This window comes from Alosa alosa, chromosome 5 (assembly GCF_017589495.1).
Source record: "Alosa alosa isolate M-15738 ecotype Scorff River chromosome 5, AALO_Geno_1.1, whole genome shotgun sequence".
Classification (NCBI taxonomy): Eukaryota; Metazoa; Chordata; class Actinopteri; order Clupeiformes; family Clupeidae; genus Alosa; species Alosa alosa.
Genome location: NC_063193.1, coordinates 17,598,355 through 17,625,837, shown reverse-complemented (window position 1 = coordinate 17,625,837; position 27,483 = coordinate 17,598,355). Strand labels below are relative to the sequence as shown.

Here is a 27,483-nt window from a genome sequence, read left to right as displayed (position 1 = left end):
CAAGATTCACACAAAATAAACACAGTTTACATGCTGCAGCCTAATAAATTCAAATCGAATATTTATAAATTCACAAGTATGCCTTCTGTGCTAGAGGCCTAATTGTGTACAGTATAACTATTAAAAAGAGAAATGTGAAACAGTGCAATATTCTGTAAAACTTGACAATGGCTGGCTTTAATGTTACCGTTGTCATTGCATGCATGTAGCTATTTGGCACATTAAAATACTTAAATGAATTGTTTTAAAATGTTGTGCATCAGGTTTTTTATTTATTTTTTGTGAATAACTGGTACTATTTTGCAAATGTAAGTTTTATAGTAGGTACATTTTATTTCGTAACATTATTGCAGGACACACAGTATGACTGATCCACCTCTGAAAGTGTGTTTTTGTGTGTGTGTGTGTGTTTGCGTGTGTGTGCGCGCGTGTGTGTGTGTGTGTGCACATCTTTGTATTGAGAGTATTTTACTGTGCTAGCACATGTAAGAGTAAAGTTCTGGGATATATTAACTATTAAAGCATTTGATTACGATGTCTGATGAGCCTTTCCTGAGACTGATTTAATGGTGTTCTGAAAAACATGTGGTCCTGGGTGTGCTGATATTTGGCAACCGTTTTGATCAGGGCCAGATTTGTGACAAACCAGCATCAGCATCTGTCTGGTTGTCTGTTGTTCACTGAGTTACTACACACATCCCTTATGTTTTATTAGTCTGAGCTGTGGTTCAGAGGAGTTTGACTGATGACTGACCATGATGAAAATTAAACCCAAGCCAAAACCCAGGGTAGAGTGTGTGAATGAATGTGGTCTGGACTCTGTGCAGGAGGGTTATTGTGTCAGACATACTGTAAAAGGCCAGAGTTCCTGCCCTGTGATCCACATACACTCCTATTCTGTAGGAGCTGGGTGCTCGAGGAAGTTCTGTCTCCTTGTTATCGTGTCTGAAGGACAAAGCAGACTTGGAGCAGTCCAGACTCCAGGACTGGTCGTTGCTCCCAAAGCCACACTCATGGCCGTGTCCCTTCCTGCTGATGTCTTTGTAGGAGACGGCGATGGAGACCTCCTCCCCGCTCCACTCCACCTCCCAGTAGCAGCGTCCAGACGCCCCCTCTCTGCACAGCACCTGCTCCCAGCCGTCGAAGCGCTCGGGGTGGGAGGGGTAGGACTGGTACTCATCACAGTGCGTCACCCTCCTGTTGCCCTCAGACAGGCAGAGCTCCCTGTGCACCGTGTTTGGGTCCAAAGTTAGAGGACGGGAGTCTGGGGATGGGTTCAAAGAGGATGGCACTGAGTGACTCACAGGTTAACTACACAAACACACTCAAAGTAATCTCTCTCTCTCTCTCTCTCTCTCTCTCTCTCTCTCTCTCTCTCTCTGTGTGTGTGTGTGTGTGTGTGTGTGTGTGTGTGTGTGTGTGTGTGTGTGTGTGTGTGTGTGTGTGTGTGTATAACTCACATTGCAAGAACTCATCTCTGGTCTCAGGTTCAGGAGGCAGAACACTCTGAACTTTGATCACTGAAGAGAAAAAAAAGGAGGACTAATGTTAACCCTGAGAGTAGAAGATTCTCAAGATTCTCATCTGTGAAAAGCCTGTGTACATTCAGACATTAAAAAGGATATATTTAACTCTGTTTCCATTATTTTTAAATAATTTATTGCGGGCTAAATAAAACATCTGTGTCAGCGATTCTGAATGTCTCATTGAAAATATGTCTCCACGCCTAGCAGATACCAGAATACATGCAGAAAAGCACTGAAAATGTGAAAATGCATAGTATATCCCCTTTACCAAAGACTCAGATCCAACTATTAATATGGCAAACATTGGCATTCAAAATATAAATATTAAATAAATAAATTGATTATTAAATTAATGTTAAATGTTTTTCTGCTCACAAAAGTTGTCCAGTCTTTCTCTCAGGTCAGTGACAGACTGCTTCACCTCATCAAAGGCAAAGTGCTGGTTGACCATGATGGTGGGAGCACCTTTACTTCCACGAGGGTCACACACAGACTGAGAACTCTACAGACAGCAGCAGAGGAGAGACATGGAGTAATACACACAAGCTAGAGATAAGGACAGTGTGTGAATTTCTGATAGATGACAGTGAAATGAATTTCAGTTACATATCCTAATTATGAGTACAATAAGCATCTGCATATATATTTAAAGAGCAGACTTTCAGTCAAAAACACAAATAATAATGTAACATCCCTATATACGTATATATAAATGTGTAGTTCTATGAATGAGACCATTAGTGAACACAAGAGATATTCTACAATGCACAGTAGCAGTAATGATTTATGGTTGTAGTTTCTTTCAAAATGCAACAACTTTACTGTAAAATGTAATGACTTTACTGCCAAAATGTAACACTACCTTTGGACCAATCCAGTCTAATAGGGCCCTATCAGTACCTGATAGAGGTGTTCTTCCGCTTACTATCTCTGGTCCAACCCAGTCTAGTGGGGGCCCATCAGTACCTGAGGGAGGTGTGTTGTGTGGTGTGAGAGGGAGCGCTGGCCCAGACGAGGCTCCTTCCTCAGCACCTCGATCTCCTCCTGCAGCCTCCTCAGGAGCTCCTCAGCCTGCTGCAGCTTGGCCTTCTCCTCAGCTCTCCTCTCTATGGAGCGCAGGAGGTCACTGTAGATCCTTTCACTCTTCTCCACAGCTGCCTGGGCAGATAGCTGGTAGGAGACACAAACAAGTTAGAGAAAATCTGTGTGTGGACTTGGCTGGGGTTTTAGATTGTTGTGTAAATGTGTAGCAAGTGACTCTTCTCAAGGTCATTTAGGTAGCTGTTAGATCAGTTTCTTTCTGTACATGTCCTGACACTGCAAATGGAAAACAAATGTTGTACCTCAGACAAAGATATAGGGCCTATACAATTCCAGCTGACTCAGTTTGATCAGAAATCGTTCCAATCTGTTCCTAGAGCATTTCTGGTTCAGACCTTTAAAATCAATACAAATACATTGATTGATTAATGAAAATGTATCAGACTTTGGTGTAGTGCTCTACAAAATGTCAACTTTTAAAAGGTTGTTTTTTCATTTTTGCTTATCCCCGAGTTACTATTAGCTCAATTTTGTTTTATGTATCACAGGAAATGCCTTAGGAACACATATTTGTTTATGTAGTTGGAAGGGTTTATACAGGTACTGGCAAACAGGACTCCTCTCAGACAGAGTGGAGAACGGGAGTCTATCTGAGGACCTCACTGATACCCCTGACAGTTGGGTCTAAAGAAAACAATGGATTTCTTAACTCCAATTTACTCACTGGATTCTGAAATGGCTCCTCCAGCAGTCAGCTGTTATCTTCTGTGGTTAGTACTCACCTTGAGAGTCTCTACAGCCTTCCTCAGCTCCTGCAGCTCCTTCTCTCTCTCCTGGATCCTCTGATGGGATTTGGCATGGTATTTATGGAAGTGCCTCTGTGGGTAGACATAGTTCCACTGAACTGAACTGTCAGCAACAGACCACCTCTTCTATTGGGTCAGGTTCCCAGACATGGGTTAAGCAGTCACAATCTTCACTGAGGAAGAAAAACTAGGACTAGCCCTAATGCTTCTACAGTCCTACAGACAGCACATCTCTCAGTCTCCAGAGAGGACTACATTGGTAATATTCCTCTGTGTGATGATGTTCTCTGGTGTTGTGCACCTTTAGGATTCTCTTTAGTGCTCACCTGTTTACCTGTCGTCTCTGCAGTCGTCGTTCCTACCTGGAGGCCTGTGTGTTCGTCCGTTGAACTCGGATAGCAGAGACACTGCTGCTGGGAGTGACAGAACATGTCCAGAAGCTTCTGGCTGTGAGAGCAGATGTCTCTCAGCTGCTCCACTGCATCCAGCCCCTCATGTTGACCTTCTGGTCTAACTTCTCCAGACGCGCAGCAACCAGATGCAGAGTCTGATGAGCTTGCATCTGCTGCACAGCGTCTGACAGACCTGCGCTTGTCCCCAGAGCGAAACTCACACTTTACGTGTCCAGGATGAAAGCAACGGTGGGCGGATGAAGCTGCTGTCAGTTTGGCCCTCACCCTGTCCACCAGCTGAGCGATCAGGGGGTTCTTGTTGAGCACAGGTCTCTGTGGGGACGTCTGTCTGCACTGGGGGCAGCTGTAGCAGCCTCTCTGCTCATCCTGGTTCCAGTAGCTGCTGATGCAGCCCATGCAGTAGTTGTGTCCACAGGGAATGGCCACCGGGTCCCTCAGCAGGTCCAGACAGATGGGACAAAAGAACGAGTCTTGCTCCTTCAGAAACGCGTCCGCCATATTCACAGGCTGATGTAGAACATACACACACACTCTCTAAGACACAAAAGCATTCTCTCTCTCTACCTCTTATACACGCACACAAACACACACACACAAACACACACATACACGAAAAACAACACAACACAACACAACACAACACACATACACACTCTCAAAGACACACAAACATTCTCTGTCTCCCTCTCCTTCTCTCATACACAGGAATGTGTTTGGTAGTGTTAAGGATCTGTGTTCTGGAGTGGTTTCCTGGGGAAGTGTGGTCAGGAAATGTGAGCGATGCAGTAGCTGTGGGCGATGGAGAGAGTGGAGATGACGGATAGGATAAGAGTGTTAATGTTTAGGAGGGTTCACTGACAAATAATCAGCTCAGTCTTCATAATCCTTACTATTTATTTATAGTTATTTCTGAGTACCTTTTGGGTTACCCTTACCCTAACTGTAACCATTACCACAGATAGGGCTATTGCTATTGCAGTTTCACTCCAATATGTCACCAAAATGAAAAACAAAATGAAGAATTTTGAACCTGACTTCAACGTTAGGATGTACTTGAAATGTATTATTGCATATTTCATTAGGTAATGGCACATTTACATAATTATGTATATGTATACATCATATTTCAGAAAACTTCAAAATACAAAAAAATATTGACATAATGTAAATAATCAGCAGTGGAAGTTTTGTGGGGATATCTATTAGTTAAGAATATATCCCCTCATAAGCGTATAATAGACATTAACAGGGTGATAACACACAAAAATCTACTACGAATGCAGTGCTATCACTTATTTCCGAACTCTAGGGTGGTATACCTTGCCAAAAATCCCTATATGAGACTTATTCCCCTCAGATGGTACCGACCAACCCCTCTGTCTCAAGGACTATCTCTGTTCAGCCAAACAACAAATGTTCTGTTAGTAAGATAGTCTAACTCCCTAAAATGTCCATTTTATTGCAATGGAAAATGGATCTATGCTGTTTGATTACTATACGAGTCATTAGATTATTAAGGCACTTTAAAGGGGAACTTGGCAACTATTTCAACGTAATAAACCCGTTTAGAAATCATTTTGGATGGTTAAATGACCTGTTCCGGTGAAAATGGTGACTTTTCCCGCTGCCCCTAGCGTCCCCAGGCGGAAAACCAACCTTGCAACATTGAGACTACCATCCCGGAAAGAGAAGTGAGAAACAAGAAACTTGTTTTAAATCGTGTTTCTTACCTTGTAACATCCACATTGTCTACCGAACTTATGCTAACCGTTTTGCTAGCTTGTAAACAAATCCATGTGCTTTATCATTACCTTTTTCCACAGTTTGAAATAGCATAATGCACAATTTCTCCAGCAGAGGGGGAAATCCTGCCAAGTTTCCCTTTAATGTTAAGCCTTTTCCTCAGGCCACTCAGGACCAGGCAGGAAGCAGTAGACCCTTTAATGTATGATTGGGTGTTGTGCATTATGTATAATGATTTAGATACACAAAATATAATGAATGTGTCAATGTAGAAAGTCAAGGATTATACTTATTTTTATTTTCATTATTGTTTTTTTTATACTTTATTTAACCAGAAAGGTCCCATTGAGATACAATATCTCTTCTGATAGTGTAAACATGTCTGCAGTAGCATACTTAAAAAAGCAAAACTTGTTAACATTAAAGGTGCTATAAGCGATATAACGCGGTTTCTAAGCTAAAACATTTTTTGTCACATACAGCTAATATCATCTCACTATCCGCTAGCTGCCTGTGCCCCGCACTGTAAAAAAACACGGTCTCCATGGACAGCCTAGGCTCCAAAAACAGCCACAAAACAACAAACCTTGCCCATAAAAACATAACAAACTGTTCCAGCAAATCACAGACGAGATGCACGTTTGGGAAAGTTTCAATTGCACGGGAGGGAGGGGGAGGGAGTAACGAGCTAGCTCTCTGTTTTGTTTGAATGTCAACAGAAGTGACGTTACCCTGCATCGCTTATAGCACCTTTAAAAACATTAAAAATAAGTGAAAGGCAAAACTTGTTAACATTAACATTAAAAACATTAAAAAAAATAAATGAATTGATTACGTAAAACATACATAAAACTCCTTTTGCTTTTGAATTCCATATGTAGACAGATAGCACATTATTCACAATTGATAAAGGTACCACTTGGCGATAACTGATTGTAAATGGACATAATGGAATTCTAAATGGAAGCTTGGGAGGAGCATGCCTTAATTTGTCAGGTAAATTAGTCCCCGTCTACCTGTTCAATCAAACAACACCACATATTGATATGTTTTTCCCATTCCCATTGCCATATCCCATTCCATTGCCATATCCTTATATGTGAGTGATGTGTTAAATGATGTGATGCTAAATGAAGTAATATGAAATGGTGTGAGATACTACAGTAATTTCCAGCGTATTAGCCGCATCGTGTATAAACTGTGTTTTATGCAATTACTTATACACACTCATATTAACTGTAGTGCCCAATAGCTCAATGACTCAGAATCAGATGGTGATTTAATCATAAAGAAGTATGAAGAAATTTAATGAATTCCCATGTAGAGCCCACCCATGTATATTAACCTCATAGCTGAAGAAATTTAGCAAAATCAACAAGTAAACTTCAGTTAATGGGCGGGAAATTACAGGTATGTGCTAACAACATCTATATATTTGAGTCACACCAGCTTCACTGATGATCCAGCATCTAACCAAAACCCAGGGTAAAGCGTGTGAGTGAATGTGGTCTGGACTCTGTGCAGGAGGGTCATTGTGTCAGAGGTGCTGTAGATTCCTGCCCTGTAATCCAGATACACTCCTATTCTGTTGGAGCTGGCCACTAGAGAGAGGTCAATCTCTTTATTTTTATGGCAGAAAGAATAGCTGGAGCTGGAGAGTCTCAGCCTCCAGGACTGGCCATTACTTCCAAAGAAACTGTTATCATTGCCACCTTTCCTGCTAATGTTTTTATATGAGACTGCTATATAAACCAACCCGCTCCACTCAATCTCCCAGTAACAGCACCCAGACACACACTCTCTACACAGCACCTGCCACCATTCATCAAATCTGTCTGGATTATCAGGATATGACTGGAGCTCAATTCTATATTCCACCCTTCTGTTCCCCTCAGACAGATGAAGTTGTCTGTGTGCTGTGTTTGAATCCAGTGTGAAGTGACAGGAATCTGTTGGAGGAGAAGACAAATAAGGAAATCAGGACATTCAGGAAATGAAATGATTAATCGATTTCTGGGGGTGTTGTGTTCAGCTGTAAAATGAGTTGTATTTTTTGTTTAAATGCTGATTTAGCTAGTAGCACAGATCCCATGTAAAGAGGACAAAGGCCATCTTCTTTAGGTTTGTTATCTGAAATTGAACAAAGAGGCCTTTATCATCACCGTCCTGAATGATCACATGCCTTTGACTTGTACCTTGTGAGATGTATACATTTATGTACTTGGACATCATTTTGCAATAGCAGCTGGATATAAATTCCAGCTTTTCGTTCTATTTTTTGAAGATGACGTTCCAAATTTAGCTCAGACATGCAAGCAGTATATAGTGTGTTTAGGTGAGTCCAACTGGATCTGTCCATGCACCAACTATTCTATCCCAAAGGGAGGCAGGTGGAGTGAGGTTGAGCAAACAATAAAGTAAGTGCTACAACTGATGAAGAACTGAGTATAAATTAAGAAAGAAAGAAAGAGAGAGAGAGAGAGAGAGAGAGAGAGAGAGAGAGAGAGAGAGAGAGAGAGTGAGTGTGTGTAACTGATGAGGAGAATGATTGAAAATGTCATTATTAATAAATCATGACTTGAGATGAATGAAATCTGTGTGTATTAAACTCACATTGTAGGAACTCCTCTCTGGTTGTTGGTTCAGAAGGCAAAATAGCCTGGACTTCAGTCACTATTGAGATTGAAAGAATCATATAATTAACAACACTTCAGTAATTGGATGTCATCTTGTTGCTTGGATCATCAACTACCTCACCAACAGACCACAGTACGTGAGGCTACGCGGCTGTGAGTCAGATGTGGTGGTCTGTAGCACGGGGGCCCCACAAGGCACAGTGCTCTCCCCCTTTCTCTTTTCCCTGAATATGTACCTCAGACTTTCAACATGACACAGATTGCTGCCATCTCCAGAAATGTTCTGATGACACAGCTATTGTTGGCTGTGTTAAGAATGGGAATGATCTGGACTATAAGGTGGTCATCACCAGTTTTGTTGAATGGTGTGGAAAGAACCATCTGCAGATAAACACCAGTAAGACAAAGGAAATGGTGATTGATTTCAGCCGTAAGGCATCATCAGTTGCACCAGTGAACATCCAGGGAGTAGACATTGAGTTGGTATCAGTCTACAAATACCTGGGTGTTCACCTTAACAATAAACTAGACTGGTCACAAAACATAGATGCCCTGTACAAGAAGGGCCAAAGTCGTCTCCACTTGCTGAGAAGACTGAGGTCTTTTGGTGTGTGCAGGTCATTATTAAGGACCTTTTATGACACAGTGGCGTAAGCTATTTTTTATGCTGTAGTCTGTTGGGGTAGTGGGTTTTCTGAGAGGGACAGGAAGAGAATAAAAAATGAGCTGGTGAAAAGGGCCGGCTCTGTCCTGGGCTGCCAACTAGAGCCTGTTGAGGTGGTTGGGGAGAGGAGGATGTTGGACAAATTGGCATCCATCATGGCCAATTCCTCTCATCCCCTCCATGGGACAGTGGCTGCGCAAAGCAGTTCTTTTAGTAACAGACTACTACACCCATCATGTAAGAAGGAACGCTTTCACAGGTCTTTTATTCCATCTGCCATGATGGAATCATGGCCATGACCACTGTCATGAAAATCTGTAATGTTAATGTAGTGTCTGAACTTCATTATTAATCACTGTGTGATTTAGTTTTTTAGGTGTGCTTGTATGCTGGGCATACTGTATACAGCTTTCTCTTACTTTTTTATTCATATACTACTGGGCTGTTGAAAAACAATAAACAGACAGTAAATATGGAGACACCTTTAGAGGTTGTCAACGTTACTGATAGACAATGTTATCTCTACAATGTGGTATGTGGGAACACTAACCATGGCAATAAAAAAAAACTCATGAAATTCACAAACAAACTAAGCTTAATAGCACAAACTAAAGGAAAAGTATTGTATGTCATTTTATGTAAATGATATATGAATATGACCAACCGGCTGCAGAAATCGTCATGGCTTCCAGATTGGAGAAATCCTCCAGCTGCCTCTGTAGTGTGGAAACAGATCTCCTTACAGCCTCAAAAGAGAGGCTTTTGTTGACAGAAATGCAGGGTAAGTCTTTAGATTTAGGTAGTTCGCTGACTGACTGGAAGGTCTATGTGAAGAACCGAGAGAGAGAGAGAGAGAGAGAGAGAAAGTGAGTCAAGTTCTTGTTCACAAACAACACATTACAGGTTTTTTTTTCTGATTGATTAAGCATATTTTTGCAACTACTGGCTATTTTTGCAAAACTCTACACACTAACCATTAAACCTTATAGCCAACCAACAAAAGATTATAAATGTCTTGCAAAAGCACACAACTCTTGCATTCTTGTGTCAGAACCGTTTACACGCCAACAATCAATGATTGTGTAACAGATGCCAGCCATCACAGCTGTGCGTGTGCAACGCTGGCATGAAAGCTAGCAGTCTGGGCTTTTAGCTTGATTGTTTGCTTGAACAGGTGCTGTTGTTTCGCGGGTTCGAGTCCGGGTGTGTGCAGGGCTGAATCGCGCAGGTTCAACACAACGCAGGTTACACAAGCACACAAAGCACCAACCACACACTAATAGTTTAAATGGAACTCACTTAAGGCTTTTGGTTTCTCTGTGTGCAGGACATAAGTTAGCAATATAGTTTTAGTACTGTAAACAAGCATATTACACAAAGGTATTGAAACAGAAATCAAAAGCACAGTAGAAGAAAACAAAAACATTTTAGACAGGGAAAAAAAACAAGAACAAATAGGCTACACCTTCTTTCTAGGTCTGGCTGTAAGATTTCATCCACATCACATATTCTAGGCACCATGGAATCACTTGGTCCTCCTCCTTCACCTCCTCCTCTTCATCCATTTCTTCACCTCCTGGTCCTTGTCTTTCTCCTCCTCTCATGTTATTCTCATCATCCTCCTCTCCTTATCTAATTCTTACCCCTACAGTACTCTCTGTCCAACATTGTCTTGCACTGTAAGCCAGACTAAAGGAATACCAGTGCTTAAGCTTTGATTTGCTGAGTGAACTTATTTTGTCCTACCATGTGTGAAAAGCTACAAGTGTGATTAACTTACAATGTAGATTACAATGTATGATTAGCTACACGTGTTTCAGTTAGTTTCAGAAATTGTGCTTCAAGAATCACTGTTACTGAATCAGTTAGTGTTAGTAACTAGACACAATTCTTCGGTCACAGTTACCTTGAGGAAATGGACGTGATCGTCTGTGAGTAAAAGCTGCTTCAGGTCAGCATCTCTCCACTTCAGCTCAGCAATCTCCTGCTCCAGTCGCTTCAGATGTTCTTCAGCCCGACTCACCTCAGCCTTCTCCTGAGCTCTGATCTGCTCTTTCACCTCAGAACACCTCCTCTCAATGGTGCGGATCATCTCAGTGAAAATCATCTCACTGTCCTCCACTGCTGTCTGTGCAGAACTCTGATAGGAGACACACACAGACATGATGTCCATCTAGAGTTCACTCACCCAGCTCTTCCGCAAAACCTGTTACCAGTGTGGGCTTAAAGGAAGTGAAAAATAACTTGGCTGACTGGAGGAGACTGACTGACTGGAGGAGAGCTCGGATTGAGCTCTGACATTGTAGCCAGCTGCTGGACTGTTAACACTCAATATGTTCTGAAGAAGTCCAGACAACGATTCTACTTCCTTCACCAGCTAAGGAAATTCAAAGTTTCTACATCCATCATGAAGGCCTTCTACACTTCAGCGTTGAGAGTGTTCTAACTGGTAGCATCATCACCTGGTATGGGAACTCCACAGTTAGAGATTGTAGTACTCTGCAGAGAGTAGTGCTTCAGCTGAACGCATTATAAGAACTCAACTCCCTGCTCTACAAGATTTCTATTCCAGAAGAGTACTCCTAAGAGCCCAAAAAGATTCTTGGAAGGACTCTTCTCATCCTAACAATGGATTATTCCTACCGCTGAAATCAAGAAGACGCCATGTAGTCACAAAGCCAGAACTGAGAGACTCAGGAGAAGTTTTTATCCCCAGGCCATCCAAACTCTGAACTCACACTATACTGACTTTGCACACATTCACTCCTCAGCACTCTCAAAAATTTCCCAACTCTGAACTCACACTAGACTGACTTTGCACTCATTCGGGCCTCAGCACTCATGACCCACCCCACCCCCAATACATAGCACATTGTCTCATGAGGAAGCTTCTCCAACACACATATTGCACACTGCCCTCTCCCCACATATACAGCACACTATCCCATCTCCCTTGTCATCCACCCAACACACACAAGACCCCTGGCAGTTGGGTTAGCCCCTTGAGCCGTGGATCTGCCCAAGGTTTCTTCCTTGGTAAGGGATTTTTTCCTTGCCCCTGTTGCTCTTGGGTGCTCCTTGTTGGTGCCCCCCAATCCCAATCCTCCCCCACCTTTCTTATGCAGCCCTTTGCCACTTAATCTCCCCCATAAATGCACAAATAGGGCTGACACCAGACATAATTTCACTGCATTTCTTACTTCCAATAACTATTTGCATGTGACAATAAACTTCCTTGTATCCTTGTCTTCTCCTGTGGTCAGTACTCACCTTGAGCATCCCCACAGCCTTCCTCAGCTCCTGCAGCTCCTTCTCTCTCTCCTGGATCCTTTGCTGTAATTTCCTCTTGGTCTCTCCCAACTGTTTCTTTGTTAATAAAATATATCATAATAAAAAACAATATCATGTAATTGTCATTAGATGCCATGGCATTCTTGAAATAACAGTAAATAAGACTAACACCGGCTAATACATGGTGCTGTCAGGCCATTGGGAAGACATCTGGGTCATAACAACATGTGACACATAACACATTGCCTTTGTGGGCAAAACAGAGAACCAGGAGAAACACTGATTACATGCAGTAAATATCTATTCTAGGGGATAAACACAGTTGCAGGTCAGCTATTTTGGGGGTTGAAAAATAAAATTACCACTATGACCACTATGATCTGCACTGCCTGTGGGGATGGGGAAAATATCTATTGCGATTTTTCTGACAGGTATTGAAATTGTGACATGATTTTAAAAGCCTTTGCATTAGCTATCTGCGGGGGAATGTAACAAAAAGTAAATTACAAGTAAATAAGAAGATACAATTCACATTATTTAAAACTGTAAATGATAATTAAATGCAATTCAATTTGAAGTTAAATGTAAGGACCATGGTGGGAATTATTTTTCTAGTGGTGGGAATACATTTTTTAGAGCCCCTTTTGTGTTCTCTCGGAATAGATTTGCTTTCCCTTGCGATAGTTTTTGTGTTCCCTTGTAATAACTTCTGTGTTCTCTCACAAAGTCAAAAGTATTGCAAGGCAATGCAAAACTTATTGCGAGAAAACGCAAAAGAGCCTCTAAAAATAAATTCCCACCTCCTAAAAAGATAATTCCCACAATGGTCTTTCGGGGACTAAAGGAGAATTCATATACATCTCTGTTTCTCGAGGTCACGAGTACTGTCGGTATGATAAAAATGAAAACAATCGGTTTCTACCTAGTTCAAGTTGCTGGAGCCAGCAGCTAGAGCTGCCAGGCAGCTACAGTGCTACACTTTGGGAGCATGTTCATGATCCCCAATGTTCGTGCCCCCAGAATGTAGCACTGTAGATGCCTGGCTGCAGCAACTCGAGCTATATGTGTACCGACCGGGCTTTTTTTTTTTTTGTACTGACAGCACTGGGTGACCTTGACAAACAGAGATCTATTTGTGAAAAATGGCTGGATTTCCCCTTTAATGTGAGGTTAAATTGAATATTAATTGAAATTTAAAGTTCATTTAAATTGACACACTATACATTAATTTCCCCTGTCATTCTCCTTTTGAAGGCTGTTTATTTTTTCAGCCTCATACAATTCCATGCGCCACCATTTACTTTGACTGTTGCATTTAGGTTGCACATGTGCCTGTCAATCATATGCAGCTCCTCCCAGCGCTCATCCATCGGCACTTAAAGTCTCTGAACGGAGGGAAAACGTGATGAAATACAATTTATGTATGAATGTCATATGGACTGTCATATGCCTCTAAATCCTAATTAGACAGGCATGTTTTTATGACACGCCATTCTGTCTAACTCAAGACTGCATGTTTCAATCCACTATAGCCTATAGCAATACCATTTCAAGCACACTTACCTGTTTTTCACTTCTTCCTGCAGAGGTTGACACAGTATCATGACCTTTGTGTTCGTCCGCTAAGCAGAGCAAACAAACACAACTTTGATCTGTACGACAAAACACCTCCAGTGGCTTCTCGTGTTGGGAGCAGATCCGCTCCTGGAGCTGACCTATGGCATCAACCACCTTGTGTTTTCGTCCAGGATAAAGTTCATTGTGAACTTTATAGTGAGTTTCACAGTAATACACCAAACACTCCAGACAGGATTTCACAGCTTTGAGTTTTCTCCCAGTGCAGACATCACACTCCGGTTGAGCAGAGGCAGGAGCAACAGGTTGGACTCCGGTCTTCCTTATTTGCTCCACAAGCTCAGCAAAAATATTATTTTTGTTTAAAACAGGCCTTGGAGTGAAAGTCTGTCTGCACTGGGGACAACTGTAAACTCTCTTCTGATCTTCCTGGTCCCAGCAGTCCTTAATGCAGTCCATACAGTAACTATGTCCACAGCAGGGCTCTCAAGTTTTGAGGACAGGCAAGAGTGAGATCCCCCCTCCGAGGGTTAAAGGGGTGGCTAGTCAGACGGGTTGGTTGCGAGAATGGGGGTGTTTCATTAATACAGTTTTTTTCAACTGCTTACACACTAAATCTTTGCTTGTGCTTTTGCACAATTGAATTTTCTAAACATGTCTTCCAAACATCATAACCCCACACCAAATCTGCAAAACCATACGCTAATTCTCAATGTTTGACTCAGTTTTCAATGTACTAAAACACATTTAGCAAAACACCACACACAATTTTCTGCTTAACACACAAAAATCTAACAGGAAGTAACTTGATTTCGTTTTTCAAACAAACCCATCAAAATGCTACACTAAATCACCAGTGCTTCACTCTCTCTCTTCACATGTGTAAACACTCATTACTTTACGGAACACCATCCAATCATTGCCTTTATAGGCCTATGAATACAGTAGATATACTCTATATGTAGGTATGGACCCTTTCAATCTGGCTCTAGAGGATTTCCGGTTGAAATGTTCAGAACCAATGCAGATTTAATACTTTGAAAGGAATGTTCTACAACTCGTCGACTTTATGTACAGTAAAACTGGTCTTTTTTACTATATTTTTGTGTGTATGAATACATACATAACCACTCCCCCCCCCCCGCACACACACATACAGACACACACACACACACGCATAAACACACGCACACACACACACACACTTTTCTTTAGAAAAAGCAAAGTCATTTGATAGTAGTCAGTCATTTCCATAGGCAAAATCAGTTTTTTCAGAACTCCATGTACATCTGGTGGTCATTGTACTGTATTTTGCTTTGCTTTGTTCTTGTTGGCTGTAAAATACTGTATTCACAACAGCAAATTATTTGGGAAAAATCACTATTTTTTGTTTCAATATTGCTTGCATTTTTACTGTGTATTTCAACTTCTCTCTGTAGATACCGTAACTTTCACTATTGTATGGAAATACATAAAGTCTATGAAAGACGAAAGAGCGTTAGTTCTTGAGCAACAGTGTGTACATGATGTATCCAAAAGGTCATATTATGACAAAAGTGTTTGTAATGTGAGGTGAATGTTTGATTTAAAGATGTGTTTATGACATTTTGAACATTGTGTGTCATTTTGCTGGAGATTTGAGGCATTTTGCATTTTGTGTGAGCGATTGTTGGTTTTGTGTGTGGAGTTTTGAAAAATAGACAGAGTTTTGAAAACGTGTGTAAACAGTTGTAAAAAACTGTAATACTACAACTTTTTGTTGCTGTTATTAATATGCATTCAGATGTTCCAGTGTAACAGAGGTCGCTTTACCAGCCACTCCACGGCCCTTGAACCCGCCCCACCTCAACACACACCGCATGGAGTCGAAGCTCTCTAACCACTGAGCTAAAGCCCCAAGCTTCCAACTCAGCGGTTAGAGCCGTTCTTAAGGTTAGGGGTGTGAAGATTTACACGTGCAACTAGCATCACCAGCTAGCATTCACCAGCCCCAGGTCGGTTAACAGTTGATCCAATATTAGTTGTGCAGAAATATAGCCCATCACACCAACTGAATTGAAATAGAAATTGTATAGATTTGTATTTTTTGTAATTATTCCACATTTAGTGTAGTCATATTAGAACCTGAAGTAGCCTACAATCCAAATGCAAGCATGAAACTTCAGAGTATTACCTTTCATTTGAGGCCAAGATTACTTATAAGGGGTTCATATATAGTAAGCATTTGATTGCCAGTATGCATTTTGGATAACCCAAAGTCCTATGGGGAGTTTTCATCGGGCATTTTACAAGATGCATGAGTATACCTTGGCAAATAATGGTCTAAAGTACTCATGTTGTCATTCTATATTGATCTACTTTTGCACACAGCATGACAAGACCTAATGCTAGGACTCAAGTCATATCAAGTCAAGACTTAGAGGACTGAAATGTGGTCAGTTCAAAGGTGCTTGTTATCTGGTAGAAAAAGAAAAGAATAATCTAGCCTTTGTAACTTTGTGTCAGTACATCACACAGTTATTATAATTGTTTTCCAACAGTGCCTCAGCTTTCCAAAAGAGAGCAGGCATTTGATCATTGGCTAAAGTATATAGGAGCAATGCCCTTTTAAGTCAAAATGGGGCAAAAGTATAATTTATAATTGCTCAGATTTGCAAAAGAAAAGATTTTACACATGGCACTAACAATTCAATAATGGGCCTTTTCACCACCTTTGAGCATCCACTAACCTGGACCTTTTAGGGGGCTTTCCTCTCAGGGTGAATGAGAGGATGCTTAATTACCCGACATTTTTGAATACAGATGCAATGATTAATGCATCCATGGCCAGGATATAATTATATAATATGACACGATTTTAAAAGTGACCTATAACAAGGCTATGCAATAAGCTACTATTCAAACGAACACTTAAATTGTTCTTAAACAACGAGTAGGAAAACTATAGTAACTAATGAGAGATTGAAATTAATGAAGTTATTACCTGATTATCCTGTTATCTTCCATCTCCAGTTGGTTCTCTTCCAACTCCACCTCGTTTACCACCTCCACTATGCATTCACCGAAGGCCGAGACTGCTCACGAAACTGAAACTCAGAGTTCGCCCGGCAACAAAACAAAACAATTTCCTAATTGGTTGAGAAATCCTATTTTCTGATTGGCCGATAGGTTAGTAACTGAACAGCAGCTCTCTGAGCTGAATGAGCGCACAGACAGCAACGTTGTGTGACACGTTTGTAAAATATAGCCCTTAGAAATTTCTGTGCGGGCAAGTTAATAATTTCTCGGAGTGAGAAATGCCATGTGTGGCGTGTGAGCGTGTGAAGTCATTAAAATGCGTGTGTCTCACGCTCAATGCGTGAGACTTGAGAGTTCTGGTCCACAGTGAAGTCACAGGGACCTTCAGTAGGTCAAGACAAATCGGACATGTAAAAAGGTCCTGGTTACTTGGAAACGCGCCTGCCATTGTTCTGTTTCTTCTGTGCAATACTTTACAATACAATACGTTTCATAGGCCTGTCTTTTTTGCCTGAAATCGGTTTGTGCTTGCGCGCAACTTTGTAACAACTTCCTTGATATGCGGTAGGCGTGTTTACTTGGGCGTGTTAGTGCTTGCCTGTCATGACGATTTACACGCAAAGGCTTTCTGAACCAGTTAAAAAATAATAACGTGAACGATTAATTTTGAATGCTGTCGAGACAACTATCATTAAACAGTAGTCAGGGTTGGGTAGTAGGCTAACGTATTACATGTAATCTGGATTACAGTTACATTGAGAGCACTGCTCTCCCATCCCCACATCCACGGCTGAAGTGCCCTTGAGTAAGGCACTTCCCCTCACTGATCCCCGAGCGCCGCTGTAGCAGACAGCTCACTGCTCCGGGTTGATGTGTGCTTCACTAATTCACGGAGTGGGAGACCAAATGTCCCTCACGGGATCAAAAGAGTATCTATACTTACATACTAACTTATTTACTATTGAGGCAGGTCTCTCGGCACACTGCCTGATCTTTTCCTCCTAATCTTAATGTAGCTTCTTGTTTTAGTGTTACCGTTTACTTTGAGAAAGTCAGCAGGTCCCCCTGGTTGAAAAACATCCCAAAGGAATAATTTTCTCACCCCCACAATTGAAATGGACATGGTGTGATTTAATCTCAGGCCATGTCCCTGGGTCAAAAAAATCCAGCAAAAGCTAAATTCATTGTCCAGGTGTGCCCTTATAAAGGTTAAGCGGAGTTGTGCATGTTTGGAGAATAGTGATCCATGATCACATCCATGATGACTAAGTGATCAATTTTGGGATGGGGTGAAAATTTCAACCACCAAAACACCACCCCCAAAGTGGAGAATAGCTATAGAAATGTATTAGTTTTGGGTGTTTTTCAGACAATGGACCTGGTGACCTCAAAGTAAATGGTAACACTAAAATAAGGGGCTACATGAGATTTTTGGAGGAAAAGATCAGTTAATTCAGGCAATAACAGGAATGCTTTACTCAGAGCAAAGAGATTTCTTAGATGTAATGAAAAAATAAAGAGAAAAATAGAATGAGAATTCTTTCATCAATTCAGTGGTGGTGTCTTTTACTTAAGGGACATATTTATTGAAGTAATCTAAAAGTAATCCTAAAGTAATCAGATTATGTTACATGTTTTTGGTAATCCAACTGATTACGTTACCGATTACAAAAATGGCCAAACTTCAGTCAGGCCAATCACATCGCAGTATAGAGTCGGTGGATGGGCTTAACATAACGACGGCAGAGTTGCGACGGTTCCGCGTGAATTCCCTGCTTGAAAACAAAGATCGATGCTGCTGCTGGCAAACAGCAAGACTCAAGTTAAGCTTTTTTTTATTAAGTTTGATCAACTAGCCAACTAGGAAAATCCATGGGACTCATGAGTTGTAGCGATCCTATTGCGTGCAGAGGGAATTTGAAAGACAACCGTTTACCCCTCTGGATTGAGCATTGCCTATGGTGAGTTCCCAGACCCTACATCTTGATGTGGGTCTGGCTCGTCAGGCTAGTATAGTGTACCTTTAAGATGTCTTTCTCTATACTATATAATTTTTTTATTTATCTATTATATCAGTGGTTCGCATTTTGGTTCCACGACCAATACCTGTCTCTCTGGATGATCTGGTCTACTGGTTAACTGATAGCAGTGGTTGTTACCTACTGGACATGATAAAGTGCAGCACTGAGTACAAATAACTGAATATTTTATTTACTTACTGTAGCCTACATTAACACCACCACACACAAAAAGTAAAGTAAAGAAACGTCATGCCAGTCCTCAACTGGTACAAATGCAAATGCATAAAACATACATCTCACTTTATGTTTTTGATTCTAAACCAACACAAAACATTTCTCATTTCAAACTCTGTCAGTTCTATACTGGATGAGTACAGTTTCATTACGATTTACTGCCATATTTGCCATATACAACAAAGCATTTGTCATGTGATAAAAGGGACTCAACACCTGAAATTAGAGAGTGGAGAGTGAGGTTTTATTAAATTGGGCTGAACAAACCATTCACAAACAATAGTATGGTGTGTTACAGCAAACGTCCAGAGATACCTATGTATTAGCTGCTTGGATCCAAAGATGTGGGAAAGGCTGTTTATTGCCCACCCGTCCATTCATCTGTTGTTTCCAATCAAGCAGAAAAAAATCTTGGGCCCATATGCTGGATCCTTACATGTGAGTGATGTGTGAAAATTATGATGTACATTACATTACATTACATTTAGGGGCGGTGGTAGTGTAGTGGTTAAGGAGCTGGGCTAGCGTGCAGTAGCCTGAAAGTTGTCGGTTCAATTCCCGGCTTCCACCGTTGTGCCCTTGAGCAAGGCACTTAACCCCAAGTTGCTCCGGGGACAATGTGATCCCTTGTAATATAGCTGACATATGTAAGTCACTTTGGTCAAGAAGTGTCTGCTAAATGTAATGTAATGTAATGTACATGTATGTGCTAAAGACATCTGTAAATCAGTCACAACAGCTTCACTGATGATTTACCACCAAACGCAAAGCCAGGATAGAGTGTGTGAGTGAATGTGGTCTGGACTCTGTGCAGGAGGGTCATTGTGTCAGAAATGCTGTAGAAGGCCAGGGTTCCTGCCCTCTGATCCACATACACTCCTATTCTGGAGCTGACCACCAGAGGGAGTTTAGTGTGTTTATCATTGTGCCAGAAACTGGAGCTGGACTTGGCGAGTTCCAGCCTCCAGGACTGATCATTGCGTCCAAACCCACAACTATTACCCCCTCCTTTCCTTTTGATGCTTTTATAGGAGACTGCTATAAAAACTAAAAGCCCACTCCAATCTACCTCCCAATAGAAGCGTCCAGACACACCTTCTCTACATAGAACCTGAACATTATTCTCAAATCTCTCTGGATGATCACGATATGACTGGTCATCAGCTCTCCTCTCCACCTTCCTGTTCCCCTCAGACAGATGGAGTTTTTTGTGTGCTGTGTTTGGATCCAGTGTGAAGTAACAAGAGTCTGATGGAGGAGAGACAAGAGAAAGGTTTCTGAAGTTAAAATGTAACAGAATGAATTCAACTGAATTCAATTTTATTTACCCAGTGTAACATAAAGGTACTTCATGGAGCACAGCTTGAACTTGATCTACCTGGAAGTGTATGTGGGGCATCCTTTACATATTGTGTGATATGTTAACCTTGTCTTGGTGATGTTGACTTAATGAGTGAGACAGCAATATGTGTTGATATTGGGTTGAAGATGTCGCTATATATGCTTTGGGTTTAATCCTTACTGGCTTGATTTTCAGATATATGCACCTGGACAGTGGTAAGCAAGCCGGCACCTACGCTGCTCATTATTCTATCTGACATTTATTTTCCAAAATGCCTTTGACAACCAGCATAGGCTATATTCTAATTTTCACTACAGCAAAGTGAGGCTGTCACAGCCGACCCAAGTTAATCTTTCCACATGGCATTCTTCTTGAATTTCCCCTAGGGATCAACGAAGTATATCTATCTTTAAAGGAAAATTCCGGTATTTAGCACTTTTTTTCAGTTTTGAAAATGAACGTTAAGGGTTGTTTTAGGACATGTTTGAGCCAGAGACTTTCTAATGTGGAGACACAGCACTCAAAAAATACTCTATAGAAATGCATGGGGCTAGTTTGTCAAGCCAATATGGCCGTTGTCTACACATATCCCACCCCTTCCTTGGCAAAACGTCGACATGCGAATACATTGAGCCAATCATGTGGTGTGATGTGAATACATTGAGCCAATCATATAGTGTGTTGTGAAGACATTGTGCCAATCATGTGTTGTGATCTCGCCGCTGGAGCAAGATTGGTGTCGTGAAGCCTTGCGCACGCGCATTTCTGCCGAAATGGATGCCCGACGAGTGCTCAAAAATCGTTGTCAAATGGCCGCCGAGTAGAGGGACTTGCCTAAAAGGACTTTGTTTGAGCATGCCTGCAGGCAGCCACTCTGACTAGTCAAAGGCGATTCAAAACGAGTCAGAAAAGTCGAGACAGGACCAATCGTCAAAATTTCGGTGTCCACCACTCTAGTTCATCCAAAACAAACCAGAAAAGGGACTCAAAGTGCTAAATACCGGAATTTTCCTCTAAGGTTATTTCTCACATTGTATATCCACCAAGAAGCCGATCAATAAATAGAATCTATGTCTCTATTGTTTAAAGGTTGATTTAGTCATGCTAATTAAGTAGAATGGAGAAAGCATGGCTTAGAAAAAGTATTTATAATGAAACTTCACATATAACACTTCACTTAGTAAAGATATCAAATGTGTGTGTCAACTCACATTGTAGGAATTCCTCTCTAGTTGTAGGGTCAGAAGGCAAAACAACATGGATCTCAGTCACTACAGATAGAAAGAATCGTATTATAATATAAACATGGGGACTTGAGGAATTGGTGTTAATGTCAATAGTGTCCTGTTCTTTAGCATTAGTATTTTGTGATCTCTTGTTGTGTAACATTAGGAGTATCAATCTTTTTGTCATGTCAGGAATGTGACGAACCTGATGCACACATTTTCATGAATTTCTCCTGGCAGAGAGTCTCCAACTGCCCCTGCAGTGTAAAGACAGATTTCTTCACAGCCTCAAAAGAGAGTCTTTGGTTAACATAGACGCAGGATAAGACTTTGGACTCCAGTGAGGCACTGACTGACTGGAAGGCCTAAAAAACAAACACATGACAGAGTGAGGGGGAGAAAGACAGATAGGAATACAGAGAGAGTTAAAGCCCTAATATAAAACATATTGATCATATTAAGCATTGAATTGTTCAAACTCAAAAGTTTAAGTCTACTATATATTAGGGCTGTCAAAATAACTGATTAATTTCGATTAATTAATTTGAGAAAAAATTAGTGCAGATTAATCGATTCCGTATGACCTTTGACCCTGAGCCGTTTTAGTCAGTAAAAATTAGACTGTAAAATGAAGGAGAGAAGAAAACGTGCTGCCTGGATCATTGATTGGAACATTTACTTTTAAAAAACAGCCTGATGGTGTTGATAAAAATAAAGTGTTGAAAATAAAGTGTTCTGCAATGTCTGCAGCAAGGAATTTGCATATCACCGGAGTTCATCAACTCTATAGTCGCACATCAATGCAAAGAAATAAGTGTTGACATTGAGGGGAGTGTTAATTTATTTTCATTGTGTCCCCTAGGTTATATCTGTGGCCTGAAATGCCTTGTATGTGAAAAAAAAAAACTTCTTCCCGAAGCACTTTTGAATTAATTTCCTCAGCATATTAGGTCATATCATAGATTATTATGGGCATTATTTGAACAGTGAAAATAATAATAAGAGTTTTTGAACTTTAATGTCACTAATGCTGATTATTCAATGATCCATTTGAATTTAAATATTTAAAATACTTTCACAGCAAAAATGATATATGTGATTAATTTAGATTAATTAATCACAGAGTATGTAATTAATTAAATTATTTTTTTTAATCGATTGACAGCCCTACTATATATATATATATATATATATATATATATATATATATATATTATATACACAGTACACCCACACACAGTATTAGGCCAAGTCAAACCCAGTTGATATGGGTGAACTGGAAATGTTGACCAAAACATTCAGCTACAACAACAGTGTAAAGTTACAGTAGATGTCATCCTCTGATGTTTGAGATTTAAATGTGAACTCAATCATTTTGTGCTCTCTAACAATGCATCAATGATACCTTGAGGAAATGGATGTGGTCCTCCGTGTGTGAAAGCTGATCCAGTTCAGCATCTCTCCTTTTCAGCTCAGCGATCTCCTGCTCCAGTTGCTTCAGGAGTCCTTCAGCCCGACTCACCTCAGCCTTCTCCTGAGCTCTGATCAGCTCTTTCATCTTAGAGCGTCTTCTCTCAATGGTGCGGATCATCTCAGTGAAGATCCTCTCACTGTCCTCCACTGCTGTCTGTGCAGCGATCTATTTAGAGACACACAATGAGGAGGGTCCATCTAAAGCAACCCACTCACTCAGCTCTTCCACCCAGGTTGTTACCCACAGTGTGGCTCAGAGAAACTGAAAAGTGGCTCAGCATGACAGACTCCCTGACTGACTGGAGGAGAGCCCTGGCACCTGACCAACGTATGAAATGGATCCTCCAGCAGCCAGCAGTTGTCATCTCCTGTGGTCAGGGGCCGGTTGCACAAAGCTATTTTAGACTAGTCTATAGTGTTAGACCAGTCTTAATTTTGTCCATATACTAGATACTTTAGATGTATATATGCAGTCTGACTATCTACTATTTCTAGGTCATAGACAAAGTCTATTTTTGTGAAACCGGCCCCAGTACTCACCTTGAGAGTCTCCACAGCCTTCCTCAGATCCTGCAGTTCCTTCTCTCTCTCCTGGATTCTCTGATGAAAGCCTCTCTGGGTCTCCCCAAAATATTCCTATGTGAAATAAATGCATAATGTCCACATTGCACAGGGGATATCACAGATTTATTATTATTTTCATATAATTCCTGTCATAATCAAAACTAGTTACTGATCCTGGCTAAGAGGTGGTCTGTTGAGCCTACTGATGAGGAGAAGGTGCAGGCCATTCATAAAAACATAAAATACATGTTTGTGTTTGTAAACAATTAATTTCAGATATCCACAGGAAGGTGTTAAAATTCATTCAGCTATAGGTAGCGAATTTCCCACAGCGGCTAATAAACAACCAAGTCTGCTTTACATTACGTGACATAGGACGCAGGACATGATGCAGGATACAGTAGCAATTCACAATTGACTAGTGGCAGTCGCAAATGCACCACATGTTGTACCCAGGCTCTGTAAAGGCCCTTCTTCATGGACAACATGCACTGGCAGTAACCATGAAGGCCCAAAGACCCAAATCAGCAAACATCACCAACAAAGTAGCTTCGGTGAGCATACTTATGCCTTGTTGATTATGGGTTTATGAAAGCCAGTCGGAGTGAGACCTGAGAACATACACAAGCAAAACCAATGGCCTGAATCCCCAACCAAAGAACCAAAGCAGAAAAAAAAACCCTTCACTGGTCAACAGAGCAGCCTTTGAGAGCATTTCACTGGGGCTTTCACATAGGCACGTTCCTTCACCTGTGTTTTGTTAAATTAGGGCCATGACACTTCCAGAAGGCTCAGCGGTGTCTGCCATTCTGGACCCAAACCCTTCCACACTCATCAATTAATTTAACATTTACTGTTTCTATTTCAACATTTTGTTTCTTGAAAATTGAAATGATGTATTTTCATTTCTGTATGAGGTTGATGACTGCTTGAAGTTGATTTTGTTTTACAAATTCATTACAGAGGAGTTTTCAATCCATTGTAATATTTCTGCCTCACACTCTATAATGGAACTCAAGAGCATAGTCATCCAATTTGTTCAACCATAGCTGTTGTGCCACACTTATCACCAAGAACTTACCTGTTTCTCTTTCCTCGCTGCAGAGGCTGACACAGTGTCATGGCCTTTGTGTTCATCCACCATACAGAGAAAACAGACACAAGTTTGATCTGTGCGACAAAATATTTCCAACGGCTTCTCATGTTGGGCACAGATCCTCTCCTGTAGCTGACCTGTGGCATTAACTACATTGTGCTTTCGCCCAAGGATAACATCATTGTGGGCCTTCAAGTGAGTTGCACAATAGGACACAAGACAGTCCAGACAGGACTTCACCGCTTTGAGTTTTCTCCCTGTGCAGACATCACAATCCACATCTTCAGGTCCAGCAATATATGGAACTGGATCAACAGGTTGGATTCTGGTCTTCCTCATCTGCTCCACAAGCTCAGCAAAAACATTATTTTTGTTCAAAACGGGTCTTGGAGTGAAGGTCTGTCTGCACTGGGGACAGCTGTAGACTTCCTTCTGGTCTTCCTGGTCCCAGTAACCCTTAATGCAGCCCATACAGTAGCTATGTCCACAAAGAATAGTCACAGGATTATTCAGTAGATCAAGACAAATCGGGCATGTAAAAAGGTTCTGGTTGCTTGGAGCTGCGTTTGCCATTCTTCCTTTTGTGCTGCCCAATGCTTCACTGAAAATGTTCAGAGTGCGCACGCTTTTAAGGGACTTCCTAGTTGTGTGGCGGGCGTGGTTCGTGCATTTTATTACGATTTATCCCTGAAGGCTTTTGAGTCATAATAATAAAGATGTTTCCAAACGATGGCATCTACATAATAGGCCTACTCTAATGAAATATAATAAGCCTACCCAACTTATATATCCACCCTTCACGAACAGAATAGACGCTCAGTGTGTCTTTACATGAGAATACTACAAGGGCGCCATCTACTGGACGTTTCGAATTGGAGATTTTTGTATGTTTTATTACATACAAAAATCACCATACAAATTATAACAAATAGGGGTACAAAAATTCAACACAAAGAGGACATAATATCAGAACAAATACATATAGTTCTGTCAGCTTTTTGGCTGCTGAGTCAGACAGTATATAGTGTCCATGTAGAATTTGACTTAGTTTTTGAAGGCTGCAAAACAAGTCCCCCCATTTACGTTTATGAATATGAAATTTTCCCAATAACAAGAGCAGATTTATCGTAAAGTCACCATTTCTATTAATGTCTGCATTTTCATAAAAAAATATGACATTCTTTTTCTGAAGAGTAACATTGCACAACCACACAGCACTACACATATTTTCTTTTCGGGCTGGAGCTGTAGGCTACTTGATTGAGCTGAGTGATGCTGAGCTATCTCAAATCCTACAACATGCATAACCCAAATGAATGATTAGGAAATATATGTGATCCTATGTGTGCTCCATCGCGCAGCTAGCCTGGGTGTTCCCATGCTGCCTTGTGCGCGATTTGATTCACGCTGCTAAGGCAGCCTGGAGACCATGAAGCAAATTTTCGCCTGAGATAGGGAACCAATCACAGAACAGGTGGGAAAGCAAGACGATGATGAGCTATGCACAGACGCATTTGATAGACATCCGTGCCACCCAATAAACGGATCTGGGCATTTTTTTCAAATACGAGAAAATGAACGTTTGGTTCCCAGACCACGTCTCATTGAGAAGTGGTGGCGCTAGCCAGGCTACATTATCGCCAACAGTGTTGGGAGTAATGCGTTACAAAAGTAATGTAATTACTGTAATATATTGCTGTTTGCAGAATTTGGGAACTTCTCACAATTTGTATATTATCAAAACACCTCCTTTTTTCGTATGGCCAACCCTGGCCGGGTGTCTGCCCCCTATGTAGCCATAGTATACACTCAATAAATTATATTGGTGGATGAGCTCACCAAGCTGCCACAAAAATTATTAAATAATCCCTAGTAGGCCTGTGTCACGTTCGCGCACATGCATGACATCCTCCCCCAGCTTCTGCCTGGCCACCTGGCTGCACATGAACTCTTCATGAACTTTACTACATATATCTCTCGGCTGCTGCCTGGCAACACATGACATCTTCAAAAAAAATCTACCACAAGATTTAATTTACTTTTTGACTTTTATTATATAGTTAAATGTTGAGACTGATGGGCATTTAGATCTAGAGGGTATTTGATGATCAATGTAAAGTTTCGTGTAGTTGAAAAAGTGTTGGAATTTCCAGCTGTTTAGCCTATTGCGAGACAAGGCCTTTCCTTCATTCATTGAACGTGCGCTGTGCTCTAATGGAAACGAAGTAGCCTAAATTGAGTTTTTTTTTTAATTATGCATGGTTTACTTTTTATTAAATTCGTAGGCTGGAATGCCTCGCGGCAATAATTGTGTTTAAATGTAGTAGCCTAGTGCTTCAGCCTCTGGCGAGCTCCAAAGGGGGCGGCTACTGTAGGTTGAGAGCAACGTGTTGGAGACCCATGGTGTAAAGAGACAAGGGCTTTATGCCGCTGTTGTGTAATTTATTGTAAATCACAATGGAATAGGTTATTTGAGATAACTGGGAAAACGGACGTTGGAGCTAACCGCTCAATGTTATCGCTATTATGCTAGCCTACTGTCTAGCTAGCTAACCACAACAGTGTTGTTATTTTATTTATGAGAAATGTCTGCAATACTTTTGAATGTAACTCGTAAATAAGTTTAAGAGTAGTTTTATAATTTGTTTCAAGTTTTTGTTTTGTTTTGGTTGTGTAATGTTACAGTTCGCCTCTGAACATTTTGTCAATGTTTAGTTTTTTCATCATAATGAGTTCAACAAGAGTCAACCCAGGGAGTAGGCAATAGGGTGTGGGCGTCATGACGTAATTACTTTGCGTGGCCGCCATGTTGAT

At 41.0% G+C, this 27,483-nt stretch overlaps 3 protein-coding genes across 3 annotated transcripts; all 3 read right to left on the bottom strand.

Annotated features, from left to right (window-relative positions):
• Positions 1-155: 155 nt before the first annotated feature.
• LOC125294714 (E3 ubiquitin-protein ligase TRIM11-like) lies at positions 156-4,360 on the bottom strand. The gene is made up of 6 exons (XM_048243667.1): positions 3,700-4,360; positions 3,350-3,445; positions 2,493-2,696; positions 1,902-2,028; positions 1,461-1,520; positions 156-1,264 (listed from the first exon to the last, which is right to left on the bottom strand). The coding sequence occupies exons 1-6, from the start codon at positions 4,282-4,284 to the stop codon at positions 729-731; spliced, it is 1,608 nt and encodes a 535-aa protein (XP_048099624.1). The 5' UTR covers positions 4,285-4,360; the 3' UTR covers positions 156-728.
• A 2,248-nt stretch (positions 4,361-6,608) lies between these two features.
• On the bottom strand, positions 6,609-17,318 carry LOC125294611 (tripartite motif-containing protein 16-like). Its single transcript, XM_048243492.1, has 8 exons — positions 17,312-17,318; positions 17,045-17,095; positions 13,684-14,180; positions 12,100-12,195; positions 10,736-10,969; positions 9,494-9,653; positions 8,143-8,202; positions 6,609-7,478 (listed from the first exon to the last, which is right to left on the bottom strand). The coding sequence occupies exons 1-8, from the start codon at positions 17,316-17,318 to the stop codon at positions 6,970-6,972; spliced, it is 1,614 nt and encodes a 537-aa protein (XP_048099449.1). The 3' UTR covers positions 6,609-6,969.
• A 2,286-nt stretch (positions 17,319-19,604) lies between these two features.
• Positions 19,605-25,740, bottom strand: LOC125294321 (E3 ubiquitin-protein ligase TRIM16-like). The gene is made up of 6 exons (XM_048242896.1): positions 24,655-25,740; positions 23,550-23,645; positions 22,942-23,175; positions 21,742-21,901; positions 21,522-21,581; positions 19,605-20,216 (listed from the first exon to the last, which is right to left on the bottom strand). The coding sequence occupies exons 1-6, from the start codon at positions 25,240-25,242 to the stop codon at positions 19,699-19,701; spliced, it is 1,656 nt and encodes a 551-aa protein (XP_048098853.1). The 5' UTR covers positions 25,243-25,740; the 3' UTR covers positions 19,605-19,698.
• Between the last annotated feature and the right edge of the window lie 1,743 nt (positions 25,741-27,483).

Bases quoted from the DNA above. Each gene is read 5' to 3' on its own strand.
- LOC125294611 (XM_048243492.1), bottom strand. The intron at 12,196-13,683 runs GTAAGTGTGCTT...TTATTAACAAAG, and splicing joins CAGGAAGAAGTGAAAAACAG to AAACAGTTGGGAGAGACCAA. The intron at 9,654-10,735 runs GTAACTGTGACC...TTCTTCACATAG, and splicing joins ATCACGTCCATTTCCTCAAG to ACCTTCCAGTCAGTCAGCGA.
- LOC125294714 (XM_048243667.1), bottom strand. From the start codon at position 4,284: ATGGCGGACGCGTTTCTGAAGGAGCAAGACTCGTTCTTTTGTCCCATC. The intron at 3,446-3,699 runs GTGAGCACTAAA...GTCTACCCACAG, and splicing joins CAGAGACGACAGGTAAACAG to AGGCACTTCCATAAATACCA. The intron at 2,029-2,492 runs GTACTGATGGGC...TGCTGTCTGTAG, and splicing joins ACACAACACACCTCCCTCAG to AGTTCTCAGTCTGTGTGTGA.
- LOC125294321 (XM_048242896.1), bottom strand. From the start codon at position 25,242: ATGGCAAACGCAGCTCCAAGCAACCAGAACCTTTTTACATGCCCGATT. The intron at 23,176-23,549 runs GTGAGTACTGGG...GTCTCTAAATAG, and splicing joins AGGCTGTGGAGACTCTCAAG to ATCGCTGCACAGACAGCAGT. The intron at 21,582-21,741 runs GTTCGTCACATT...TTCTATCTGTAG, and splicing joins CATGAAAATGTGTGCATCAG to TGACTGAGATCCATGTTGTT.